The 14,082-nt window shown below is 42.5% G+C and overlaps 1 protein-coding gene across 2 annotated transcripts in view; it reads left to right on the top strand.

Moving 5' to 3' along the window:
* DYM (dymeclin) overlaps positions 1-14,082 on the top strand; it is a 315,716-nt gene that overhangs the window by 131,078 nt on the left and 170,556 nt on the right. For both annotated transcript variants that reach the window (XM_045296193.1, XM_045296192.1), the window contains exons 12-13: positions 6,150-6,263; positions 7,704-7,798. In XM_045296193.1, the coding sequence (XP_045152128.1) occupies positions 6,150-6,263; positions 7,704-7,798 (209 nt within the window). The remainder of the gene's footprint in view (positions 1-6,149; positions 6,264-7,703; positions 7,799-14,082) is intronic.

Genomic DNA, 14,082 nt, shown 5'->3' with positions numbered 1-14,082 from the left:
TTTTTTTTTCAGCTTTCAGTCTCGTCCACACAAGAGAGCAAATGCTGAGGCCCGCGTGCCCACCAGTGGGCGCTACCACTCAGGGGAGGTGGTTATTAGGCTTTTCTATGATCTGTTTCTGTAATCAAAGAATCATGCACCACAACCTAGTGGGATTTATTCCCAAAATGCAGACATGGTTTCATATTCAACAGTCAGTCATTGTAGCATACCATATCAGCAGGAAAAAAGGAAGAGGACCGTATGATCATTTCTATGGACCCAGAAAGAGCATTTGATAAAATCTCTTTCTTGATGAAAACCCTAAGAAATAATGGACTAGAAGGGAAACTCAATATGATGCAAGGCATGTATGGAAAGCCAACACTCTTCTTCACCAGGGAGACCCGAAAACTTACCATGGAAATTGGAAGCAAGACAAGGGTACCCTCTCACCACTTTATTTAATATAATACTGCATTAGCACTGACTAGACCAATAAGACAAGAAAAAGAAATTAAAGATATCCAGGTTGGAGAAGAAGTAAAACTAACTCTGTTCACAGACGAAATCATCCTGAATATCTAAAATCCCCAAAAGTCCATAAGAAAACTTTTAGCACTGATAAAAGGATTTAGCAAAGTTGCAGGGTGCAAGATCAGCGAACAGACAAATCAGATGCGTTTCTGTCCTCTAACGTTGAGGAGTCGGAAGGGAGGGTAGGGAACAGTTCCAGCTACAGCACCTAAGAGAGTGAAATAACCAGGAAGGAGTAGGTCTAACCCAGGGTGGGAAGGACGACCTCAGGAAAGCTGAAGCATGCTGAAGGGGATCGAACAAGACCTGAAGAAGTAGAAAGATGTTCCCTGCTCATGGGTTGGAGAGCTTAATGCGGTTAAGATGTCATTATCCCCAAAGTGATCTCTAAATTCCATGGAACCCTGATCAGAATTTCAATAGCATTCTTTACAGAAACAAGAAAACCAATCCTCAACTTTAGATGGGAAAACAAGAGGCTCCAAGTAACGAAAGCAGGGCTGAAAATGAAGGGAGAACGTCAGAGCGCTCACGGGATCTGATTTCAAGACATCGTTACAAATGCGGAAAGCACAACCGCTTGTTCCTGGTATCACAGTGGACTCATAGACCAGTGGGATTGAATTGAGAACGCAGAAAGAAACTCATACGTCCATGGTCAACAGATTTAGGACAAGGCTGCTAAGTCCATTCAATGGAGAACGAGGAGTCTCTTCAATAAATTCTGGGAAATTTTAATTTCCTTCTGTGGGAAAAATGAAACAGGATCCTTGCCTCACACCATATGTTCATATGCACAAGAATTCAGAACGAATTAAGTATCGAACAGTGCAAAACAAAACCACAGAATTCTTCGAGGAGCAAGCAGAAAACAGCATTAGGCTTAGTTTTCAACAATAGAGTAGCTAATGTGACGCGAGCACAAACAGGGAAAGACCTCACTAAAATGTGTAACTTTCATTAAACCGAAAACTTTACCAAAAAAGTGAAAAGACAAACTAGTGACTGTGTGAATCTCACTATCAAAGTACATGAACCATGTTTTTCTTTTCTTTTTTCTCTTCTTTTGAAAATCATCTTATTGGGGGCTACTACAGCTCTTATCACAATCCATACATCCATCAATTGTGTAAAGCACATTTGTACATTCATTGCCCTCATCATTCTCAAAGCATTTGCTCTCCACTTAAGCCCCTGGCATCAGCTCTTCATTTTTGCACCTCTCTCCCCGCTCCCCTCCCTCATGAATCCTTGATAATTTATAAATTATTATTTTGTCATATCTTGCCCTGTCCGACATCTCCCTTCACCCACTTTTCTGTTGTCCGTCCCCCACGGAAGAGGTTATATGTAGATCCTTGTAATCGGTTCCCCCTTTCCATCCAACCCTCCCTCCATCCTCCCCGTATGACCACTCTCACCACTGGTCCTGAAGGGATCATCTGTCCTGGATTCCCTGTGTTTCCAGTTCTTATCTGTACCAGTGTACATCCTCTGGTCTAACCCGATTTATAAGGTAGAATTGGCATCATGATAGTGGGGGAAAGGAAGCATTAGAGAACCAAAGGAAATTTGTATGTTTCATCATTGCTACACTGCACCCTGACTGGCTCATCTCCTCCCCGAGACCACCCGTCTGTAAGGGGATGTTCAGTTGCTTTTTTTTTTTTTTTACAAATAACACCTTTTGTTTATATTTGCCAACCACATTCTCTCACTGTGAAGTATTTTTGTAAATATGCCAATTATTATTTCTGCAGTTAGCATAGTGTATTTACAAAAATACCTCCTAAGACATGGAGCAGTCAACAAATAAACAAAGACAACACATGCTATTTGAAAAAAAATACAGTACATTTCTGTAACTTCACAATAAGTAGATGAATAACCCAATCTTAAATAGACAACAGATTTGACTGGACATCTAGATGACTACCAAACACGTGCACAGGTGCTCAGAGTCTAGTCATCATGGAGATAGAGATAAAAACACTATGAGATACCATTCTACTTCCATTAAGGTGTGTTAAGGTTAAAAAAAAAACAAACTAGAAAATAGCAAATGTTGGCGAGAATGTGAGGAAATTGAAACCTTACCTATTGTTGGTGGGAATACAAAATGGTGCAGTTGTTGTGGAAAAATGTCTATGGTAATCTTCAGAGGAACTAAAAATAGAACTACCTTCAAGCCCATTACAATTGAGTGAATTTCAACTTACAGGAATTACCATATGACCCAGCCATTCCTCTCCTAGGTATATAGTCCAGAGACTTCAAAGCAGAGAGTCAGAAAGAAACCCGTCCCCCAGTGTTCGTCGCAGCATTGTTCATGACAGCCAGTAGGTGGGGAAACCCACATGACTATCAACAGACCCATGATTGAGCAAACTGGTAATACACGCATTAGAATCCTGCTCAGTCTGCAAGCGTGACGTCTTGGTACGTGCTTCGCTATGGAAGTTTGAAGACATGCTGTACAAAGTAAGCTAGTCACAGAATGACACACATTGTGTGGTCTCACTTACTAGACAAGAAAAGACAGAGACAGAAGCTTATTCGTGATGATCCGAGACAGGAAGGAAGAGGAAAGGGCAGGCTAATGGTGAGAGAACAATCACCGGTTAAGAGCAGAGTTGCAGAGCTGTCAGTAAAGTGCCTTTGTCAGTGGTTGCACACCTGTAAAAAGTTGAACTGCCAAATGAAAAAAGACTAGCTGCTGAGCCGGCGTTGTATAAAGAAAGGCTTGATGGCATTGAGTCTCTTGATTTGGAGGCTTAGAATTTTAAAAATCATGGAACATCTTAGTTAATTGGTCTTGTGATACATTTAGTACTTCTGTTGTACCTCCTAGTTTTTGTGTAGCATTTGGAGCCTGAAAAGCTGGCAAGCAGCCACCTACGGCACAGCAGTAAGGATCTATTACCTGAAACAGCAGAGAGGGAAGGAAGGGAAGCACCGAACAAAGACCTAGAACTAGTGGCTAATTGTCTTCAGGCGCAACTGCCTCTGAGCCCATGAGACCAGAAGAGCTGGCTAGTGCCCAACTACCTTTATGGAAAATTTTGCTCAAAGATTGTATACAAGAATTCTGATCAAATAGGGGGAAATGCCAAAAATTCTGGAGCCATGGAAAGTGGGTTGAGCCCTTCTAACTTTTGCCTTGAGGTCATCTTCAGACCTTAAAGCAAAATCCCCTGCAGTCACCTTAAAATTAAATAATAATTTAGCTTAACGAGTTTAAAAAAATGCCTACCTTAAGCATTATACTCTTTTAACATCTATACAGGATCAGTTTGACAACACCAAATTGGACAGGAACCAGAAAGGGGGAAAGCAGCTCAGAGGGGAGGGTGGGAACGGTTGGCCCCCTGGAAGACTTTCGGCAGTGTCATTAGCTCCTGTTTGTGGGAACTGTTGCTTTGGACCAGCTTGTGCTGTGATTCTTCTCAACAGCAACAATAATAAAATTTAGGGGGAAGAAACAACAGAAAAGCTAGTAGAAGTTAATAGACATTAACTCAATGTACATCTGCATCGATGTGGCACTGTTGCGTGATTTGAGGACTCTCCGAGGTTTACCTTAACGGAAGATGTGTTGCTTCTCACATCCACTTCCATATTCGAATTGTTGTGCTGGCAGAGACGTCAGGGAGCCTCTGAAGAACTCCACTGTGCACTCCCGAACGAATGGAATTCTTGCTGGTGCTCTGAAAATAAATTTTGACCCAGTAAACGTTTCCGAGAGCACAGTTCTCCAGGCACAGTTTGAAAATGCTGAACTAGTAAGTCGGGGCTTGAGCATGTCACCTCTGCCCCATAAAAGAAGTCAGCTGACAAACTGTTACGGGTTTGAAACGCCCGCTATCCATCCTGCTTGATTATTGCCATTATTAAGGTGGCCTGGTTGCACGGGAGTTAATGCTGCTAAACCAGCTGTAGCAGCTGCTAACCCAAAGGTCATCAGTTTGAACCCATTAGCCACTTTTGGCAGGAGAAAACTGTGGCGTTCTGCTCTGGGAAGATGAGCACCTTGATGAAACCGTATGGACACTTGTACTCTTTCTTTGTGGTCTCTGAGTTAGAATCAGTTGGACAGCAACGGGTGTGATTTTGACTTTTAAGACTGATCAGACATTTAAAAAATATGTTGAAAAAGCATATGTTTAGAGTTTTGGGACGCCAGGGCTCACTGACATAACGTAGTTACATCATAGACAAATATTGTTCATGCTACTCTGGCCGGAAGTGACTGAGGTCTTAAAAAACTCATTAAGGTACAACTGTTGGTTTCTCTACATCTGGAGGAGAGAAAAATGAAGAAAATTGAAAGATATATAGAAATATTTAATACAGTGAACTAATTATCAGGCAAACAAACACCAGCCTTCACAACCCAGAGACCAGAAGAACTAGATGATGCCCTGATATCACTACTTATTACTCTGAAAAGGATCGCCCACATTAGAAGGTCCTAGATAGAGAGAGATGGAGCTGTGGAACAAAACCCCAGATCATGAAAGAGACCAGACTTACTGGTCAGATAGAGACTGATGGAATTCTCAAGACAATGACCCTTAGTCACCCTTTAGGTCTGGAACTCAACTCAGCCCTGTTAGAAGACTCCACTCTTTAACATGAAAGAGTAGCATTTATCCAAGGACAGAGCTCAGAGGATGAGGAATGAGTACCGAATGAAAACAGGCCACCAGGAGCAAGTGGGACAAGTGATAGTACCTTGAGGGGACTGTAGTGGATGAGTTGAAACAAATGGGTGTGAATTGTTGAATGTATGGTCCACTCTGTATTCCGTCACCTAATTCACAGTAAAGTTTACAAATTAATAAGATGCGTACGATTGACTCTTCACCTCACAAACAGCACTAAGCGACCATGTGTCGGGTGCTTGCTCTCTGCCGGCCTTTGGGTAGAGACATCAGAAGAGGTCAGTGCTGGACTGTTTCTAACGGGGACCCAGAACAATGTGGGGCTCTTGCCTGAGAGTTCAGTGAGTTGGAATCAGTGTGCACTTGACCTAGCTGTTGCCTCCTTGGCCTTGAGTGGTCTTTATCGCCCATCGCCCTTCTCAGTTCTTAACTGAGTCCTCTGCTCCTCTGTGCTCCACCACAGCGCTCCTCACACTGTGAGATCGTGTTGACTGCCCCTCCCTACACAGGGCATCCTTGCATTCAGAGTCAGAAACCTGCTCTGCTCTGTATTTCCAGTGCCTGCCTGGACCATAAGGGGCATGTAGGAGTAGGTTATGTAAATGTGTGTTGGGGAGGGGGTTGGGGGCGGGCGAGGCTATAGCTGGTTCTTGGGAAGTTAAATTCAGTTGTCAGAGGCAAGGTTTGGAAGGTGGGGGGCTCAGAGGTAGCTTTTTGATAGAGAAGATGCAATGGAACATCGGTGCATGCTGTTACCATGTGCTGTTTGTCCCCCTCTTGTGTTTAAGAAGGAAGGAGACGGGAATCACACTGGCCTAGTTCACTGTCTAGAACTGAATGTCTCACAGTCAACTTGGTGCTTAACCCACCTTCTGGGCAAAGCCATGGGTCATCAAAAATTGCGAATGTGGTGTAAGTACTTTCCCTCTAAGGCAATCCTACTTATTAAACTTTTCCTCCCTGTTACAGATATTAAAAAATATTACTTGGTATTCAGAACGGGTTTTAACCGAGATCTCGTTGGGGAGTCTCCTGATACTGGTCGTAATAAGAACCATTCAGTACAACATGACCAGGACAAGAGTAAGTGTCTTCTCTTCTACTGTAATGTCTATGGTACAATTAAGACAGTATCATAAACCAAACCTAATGCTTAGAATGCTAAAATCCTCATGAAACGTGTTGTCAAAAATACAGATCAGCGTAGTCATCGAGTACATGATCTCAGGGGAATGCACTCCATGTTTGTTACTTAATATTTTCCTGCACATTCTTTTTATTGTGGTAAGAGTATGTATTTCCCATTTCTGCAATCTTTACATGTGCCATTTAGTACATTTCTTTATTTAATGGATTTTACAATCAAGCCTTTTGCACGGCATGAAAAACAAGTAGTGGGCGCATGGAGACAGAAAGCTCTGTATTTTATGCAATTGCTGGAGCAGTAAAACTTGGCTTGCATTTTAAAAGCAGCCACAACAAATTGTAAGAAATTGTGAGTTCAGACAGGAAAGAAAAGTAGAAGAAAGAGAGAGTACTTTAAAGAGTAAATGGAAAATTTTTTAAATGGATTTCTTATACAGAGCCCACTACCCAATTTCCGTTCTGGTCAATAGAACTTTATTATCAAGGAGAAGCAAAGTTCAGACAGTTCACAGCTAGAGAGATGCCCACCCTTGGCTTAGCAACATGGATAGGGAGTTGCCAGAGGTTCGGGCTGGAGTCAGAAGAGGACGTGGAACAAAGTTATCATCGCCGATGTCAGATGGATCGTGGCTCAAAGCAAAGTACCAGAAAGATGTTGACTTATGTTTCATTGACTGTGCAAAGGCATTCACCCGTGTGGATCATAACACACTGGATAATCTTCAGAAGAATGTGAGTTCCGGAGCACTACATCGTGCTCAGGTGGAACTTGAACATGGATTAAGGGGCAGGTGTTCGAACAGACCAACGTTTCAAAGCTGCATGGTTTAAAATCAGGAAAGGTGTGCATCAGGCTTTAATAATAGAATTGAATAAGTTGAATAATAGAATTTTTACTGTAGTAAATATGGAACGTTGGATAATAAGATTGAGTGAGTCAAGTGTGCTGAACTGTTTTCATTATTTTCCTCTGTGGCGCCCATGTAAATAAATGTCCATAGTTTGTATCTGAAACCCCAGAAGCCAATTTGTGCATTTTAGAAAGTTAGCTATGGTGCGTACATGTTCTTACATATCTAACCATTAGAGTCTGGAGTGACACCCTGTAATGTAATTCACATTAATATTTCTGCGGCAAAACATTTAATTATTCTCAATAGTGAGAATAAACAAAGATCATAAACAATATCATCCTATGAGTCAGCCATTGCTTGCAAATGAACTGTGAAAAACTCAGTTTTTCAGTGTTTTGGGGGGACTTGGGGATTAGGGACAAGTCATTGACTGTTGCGTTTGCTATTGTTTCTAATTACCCTTCTTAAGATGTAGAGAAGACGGGGACGTGATCAGTGTTTTAAACCTGCTCTTCTCTGACAGGACAAGTATCTCCACACAAATTGCTTGGCAGCTTTAGCAAATATGTCGGCCCAGTTTCGCTCTCTCCATCAGTATGCTGCCCAGAGGATCATCAGGTAAATATGAACCTTAGAAGAAAGCCCGGACTGGTTTCCTCCTTGTAAACTCATTGTGCAGGATCTTCTGGTGGTCTCCGCTACAGTATTACCTCGAGCAATGTCAGTTTTCCTTGATGAATTCTTACAACTTTCTTGCTTGGTTGAGATATCTTGGTTTGTTTTCTACCCTAGCTTTGAAATGATAATGAATTGTATCTACTTTTTGCCTTTTGATAGAATCTGAGACTTTGTGTATCAGCTCTTTATGGTGCAGTATTTGTATTTCTTAGTTGCTGTTCAATAACTTTATTTTCCCAGCGTTTTATAGCACATCATCAAACTTTTAAGGAGTTATCTGTGTGGTTAAAAATTGGCATACGCATCAACATTTGTTATTTCCTGTTCATTTTTAATCTTAGCCATCTAGTGGGAATGACGTGTTTCCTCTCTGGGATTTTGATTTGCATGTCTCTAATGGCTAATGAGCATTTTTGCGTGTGCTTGTTTGCTATTTAACTATCCTCCTTGGTGGAATGTTTATTCAAGTTTTATTTGTCCATTACTGGATAGCATGATTTATTTATTTTTCTTGTTCAGTTGTAGAAGTTTTAGATGAGGGGCTTTTCGAGAATTCATAGAAAAATCCTATTATCTTTTTAAAAATTCATTTTATTGGGGGCTCTTACAGCTTTTATAACATTCCATACATCACTTGTTTCAAGCATATGTGTGCATATGTTGCCACCATCAGTTTCTAAACACTTTCCCTGTTATCTTTTCATTCGGTTTTTTGAACTTTTTTTGAAACCCCCTGGTATGTATTTTGGATATTAAACCTTTATAGGCCTGAACTTTTTCTTCCAATCCATAGATTGCCTTTTTACTTTTAAAAAAATGCCCTTTCATGAACAAAATCACTTACTTTAGTGAGGTCTCCTTTATTGGTTTTGCCCTCTGCCTCCCATGACTTTGTCACGTCTGACAATTCCTTGTTGTAGACAGCCCTGCAGTCACATCCCTCTACTTCTAGGAATTTGAGGTTTTAGTTTTACATTTAAGCCTTTGTCCATTTTGAGCTGGTTTTAGACTGTGACAGGCAGCGTGGATCCTGACTGCTCCTCCTGCATGTTGGAATTCAGGTTTCCCAGCATCATTTATTGAAGGTTCTCTTCTTCCTTTCTCTTAAATAGACTAGAACCCTTGTCGGAAATCCGTTAAGCATAGATGTCTGGGTTTATTGATGGACCCAAAATCCTAAGCCCCGTTGGCCTCTCTCTGTCTGCTGTTACCAGTTACCTGCGTGTTGTGATCCCCATAGCTGAGTCGTCGTTTTTGAAATCAGGAACTCTCGATCCTTCCTCCTCCTTGGTTTTCCCACAAAATTCCTTTGGCTCATTGGGTGTTCTTCCCATTCCATATGAGGCTGAGGATTGGCGTTTCCTTTGCTGTATGCCATGATTGCATTGAATCAACAAACTGCTTTGGGTCGCATTGTTACCATAACTGTATTAAGTCTAATACTCCGTAGCTTTAGAGTGTCTTTCTGTTTGTTTACTGTTGCTTCATCTCGGTCAGCAGTCCACGTCTAAGTGTTTCATTTATAAAGAACAACAAACATATCAAATCCCCAATTAAAAATTGGGCAAAGGGCTTGAGCCGCTGTTTCTCCAAAGAGGATAAACACATGACCAAACAATGATGTGCAAGTATGTTTAGCTCATTCATTAGCAGGAAAGCACGGGTTAAAATCACAAGGAGATACCACTTTAGACCCACAAGGGTGACCATTAAAGACAGACAGACAGACATTAACAAGAGTTGGTGAGGCTGTATGGTGCTGGAACCCTTGTGCATTGCTGATGGGAATGTAAGATGATTTATCAGCTATCGAAAAGTTTGTTCCTCAACATGTTAGGCACTTAATTATCATATTATGTAATAATTCCATTCCTAGGTATAAACCTCTGAGGAACTGAAAATAGGTACAAAACCAAATATAGGTATACACAAGTTCATAGAAACATTATTCACAATAGTCCAATGATGGAAACCACTCTATATGCCCATCAGGGAATTAATCGGTAATATTTGGCTACACATACCAAAATACACACAATAAAACACAAACCATGAAGTATTTTTCCGTCATAAAAATGAATGAAGTGCTAATTCATGCTATAGTGTGGATGGATCTTGAAAAAAATTATATATATATATATATATTTATAAATCATTTTTATTGGGGCTCTTACAGCTCCTGTAACAATCCATAAATCCATTGTGTCAAGCACATTTATTTGTACATATGTTGCCATCATTCTTTTCAAAAAATTTTCTTTTTTCCTTGAGCCCTTGGTATCAGCTCCTCATGAAAATATTTTTGCTGAGAGGACAGAAAGATGTATCATCCCAGTGATAGGGAACAGCTGAGTCCACAAGGCCAGCGCACGGGCTGGTGGTTGCCTGCTCTTGGAAGAAGAGGGATGGGGATCAGTTGTTGAGTGGGTGCAGGGTTTCCATTCAGAATTTGGAAAATGATTGGGAACTAGATAGGGATAATAGTTGCACAACCTTGGGAATGCCAAGGAAATTTTCGCTTCATTTTTAAATTTTTAATCAGTTTATCAAGAGCTCTTACAGATATCATAACATTCCATAGTTCAGTCACATCCAGCAAAATCGTACAATTGCTACCACAATCGGTTTCCAAACATTTTCTTTCTTCTTGAACTCCTCCTTGGTATCAGCTTCCCTTTATCCCCTCCCTCCCCCGCCCTACCCGCCAGGAACCCTTGTTTGTTTCTTCCCTATAATAGTGTGTGTGTGTGTGTGTGTGTGTGTGTGTGTACCTGCCGTATCTTACACAATCCAATATATCCAGAAATTTTCACTTTAAAATGGTTAGGCTTTGTTGTTGTATAAATTGAATCTCAATTAACAACTGAGCACAAAAGATTCTTGCCCTCAAGTAGCTCAGAATTCGGCAACACGGCCAGTTCAAGGGCCAACATGTCTTGTATGTAAAACACAGTGGTAAATGTTTTAGAAAGAGAATTCCAGTGGGCATGAGTGGTTGGTTCAGAAAATGGTGCGGTCTCAGTAGTCCAAAGGATGGAAAGGGTCCATATGCCCTTGGGGGTGGGAATCCACACAAACAGTGAAACAGACTTCAGCCATCTGCTTTGTGCCACCGTGTGGATGCACTGAGCGGTCAGATAAGATGCTTGAGGGATAGCTTTAGGGACGGCCTGATGGAAGGGACCGCATCCTCGAGAAGGGATGGCTGTGACCTCTAGAAAGTGGCTCACGTCATTCAGTTGCCCTGCATGTGACCGGGCAGTAGGAGAGAACCCAGTTGAGCCAGCACTCAGGTGCTGGCACCAGGGGCCTTCACTACTTGATTCAAAGTGTAGCACAGAGAGGACTGACGGTTATCCTCAGCAGCAACAGCAACTGTGTGGGGATGAATAGCAAATCGATTTTACTGAAACAGAGGGTACAGTTCTGGAATGACCCATGTCACGGGTGAACTGAGTATGCTGTACATGCCAGGCTCTATCAAGTCCCCAAGCGCTGCCAGCGCTGAGGTCCGTGGACTGCGGCGAGGGCAGCCAGGGTAGGTCCGCACATCCGATGACAGGCCCGTCAGCGAGGAGGGCCTGTCAGACGCAGCTTCAGACCCACTGAGTGGCAATCTTCCTTTTAACAAGATCGCCAGACGGCTTGCCTTATACACATTAAAATGTGAAAAGTCTATTGGTTTGGGCCTGAAAATGCAAATGTGTTCCCTGGGAAAGCACTAGTTTTCAGTGGAAATGTGGGCCACCCTTTTCTGTCTCCTGAGGGTGCTCACTTTTCTGCGAAGCAAGTGTGTTTAGGGTGTAGACTGTAAAATGCGATAAGGAACGCATTAGCACACGCATTAGCAGACACACCGGAGCTGGGTGATAGCAGAGCAACCTAGGATTCAGCCGATGCGTCGCTGACTCCTGAGAGTGAGAGGTGTACATTTTCCCAAACCCTCTTGTAGGAACACAGTTTGGTATCTGTCAGTTGCAAATCCTCGAGCCAGTCTTTCAACTGACGGTCAACAAAATGCAAAACCAGCGAACCTCTTTTTCCTGAGTGTGGTGAAAGTAGGGTTTGAATAATGCTTCTGACGTACCTTTATATGTAGCTGGACATACATGTGGGAAAGGTTGTTTGGTTTTTGGTTTTTATGGTATCTAAGCTATTTGATGTTTAATTCCAATCTGTCTTCCGCAAACCCGTACAGCCCTGGAGAAATCATGGATCAATCTGATTTGGGTTCTGCTCAACGACAGTCTTTTGAGTAAGATCTAAGCAAGGGTATTTGGTGTGATCATTACTTTGGATTAAGAAGCTAATAGATGTAATTTAAAATATGTCTAAAGAGTAGATGGTATGCAGGGACTGCTGTGGCTTCAACGCTGTCATTGCTGACTTCTTGGCCTGTTTTCTCTTGGGTCCGCCCCTGGCTCCTTCCTCTGGCTTCTCCTTCACAGAGCGTTCCTCCAGTATTCCACCCTAGGTGCTTTTTCCCTCTCTCCCACCCACTTCTAGACACAGAGGTCCATCTAGATCTGTAGCTGCAATCTAGGTACGTCTGGGTCTAATTGGAGTAGCACAGTGTAGTTGCTGAAAACACACACTCCTTAGCCAGACGGGCGGGGGGTAGGGAAAGGGAGGATCTCAGCCCTAAAACACCCGAGTTCTAAAGCCTTAGCAACATGCCACCTTCTTGCCAGCTTATTTGATTCCTCTGTAATAATTAACGTGTCTTTGTCCAGTGCCTAGGTAGTCAGAAGGTTTCAGCCTTACAGAAGCGGACTGCTGCCTCTGTCCGACCAGCAGAGCCGCTAGTAGCTTCAATTACTTTGGTAGGCAGCTGAGTGCTTTAACTTGTACAGCCTGTGAGATCCCCCAGGATTCTACTGAGAGTCGTTGATGCAAAGTTGAAAGTGTATGGGTACCTAGGTGAACACTTCTAAGTATCCAGAAATTGTGTGCAACAGAGCGTCTTGCACACCTGTTGGGACACGTGAAAGGTGTGTTATTTGGTTTACCTTCAGTTTGGGGTGGGGGTGGGGGTTGTAATTGAGTTCCTGTTATTTCCTACAGAAGAACAAATCGTCTTCCGAACAAAACCAAGAGCATGGGAATCTGAGCTTCCAACACACACTCATCCTGACTTGTATTGAGATCGTATGAACAGGGAACCACTTCTTAGCCTCTTTGCTTCATATTAATTGTTAATAAATTTTTTGAGACATCACCTTTAATGTCCTTGACAGCAGACAAACTTGCCTTCTGCTCCTGTGTGAGATGAGAATCTCCTAAGATCCAGACCTCCAGGACAAGATGATGCAGAAATAAAGACGTTAAAGCCTCTGCTTTTAAAACGTGCTCAAGAAGCATTACCTCCCAGGCGTCCTTAGACTTCTGTTGCTGATTGGAAAACCGCTCACTATTTTATGAGCGCTGCTAGTTGTTGCTGACTGCCAGTGGCGCAGTGGTTACGTGCTCAGCTGCCACCTGAAAGCTCTGGGCGCGCCACGCTGCCTCTGTAAAGTTGAAGTCTTGAGGTGCGGTGGAGGGAAAGCAGGTGCTAAGTAGCAGCCCAGACAGTGACTTGCTATAGAATGGGTAGGTTTCTGTGTCACTGGATAAACTTTTTTTTTTTCTATTTTAAGTCATTTTATTGGGGGCTCATACAACTCTTATCACAGTTCATACATCCATCCATTGTGTTAAGCACATTTGTACATTTGTTGCCATCATCATTCTCAAACATTTGCTTTGTACTTGAGCCCTTGGTATCAGCGTCTCATTTTTCCCCCTCCCTCTCCCACCCTCCTTCCCTCGCAAACCCTTGATAATGTATAAACTATTAATATTTTTTCATGTCTTACACTGTCCAATGTCTCCGTTCACCCACTTTTCTGTTGTCTGTCCTCCAGGGAGGAGGTTACATGTAGATCCTTGTAATCAGTTCCCCATTCTTAACCCACCTTTCCTCCACCCTCCAGGTATCGCCACTCTCATCACTGGTCCTGAGGGGTTTATCTGTCCTGGATTCCCTGTGTTTCCAGTTCCTATCTATATCAGTGTACATCCTCTGGTCTAGCCTGATTTGTAAGGTAGAATTGAGATCATGATAGTGGAGGGTGGGAGGAAGCATTTAAGAAGTAGAGGAAAGTTGTATGTTTCATCATTGCTACATCACACCTTACTGGCTCATCTCCTCCCCTAGACTCTTCTGTAAGGGGATGTCCAGTTGC

The sequence above is a fragment of the Echinops telfairi genome, unplaced genomic scaffold (genome assembly GCF_000313985.2).
Source record: "Echinops telfairi isolate 266 unplaced genomic scaffold, ASM31398v2 ScPeMD7_7400;HRSCAF=8409, whole genome shotgun sequence".
Taxonomy (NCBI): domain Eukaryota; kingdom Metazoa; phylum Chordata; class Mammalia; order Afrosoricida; family Tenrecidae; genus Echinops; species Echinops telfairi.
The sequence above is the reverse complement of the archived record's forward strand: the minus strand, read 5'-3'. Positions and strand labels throughout refer to the sequence as shown.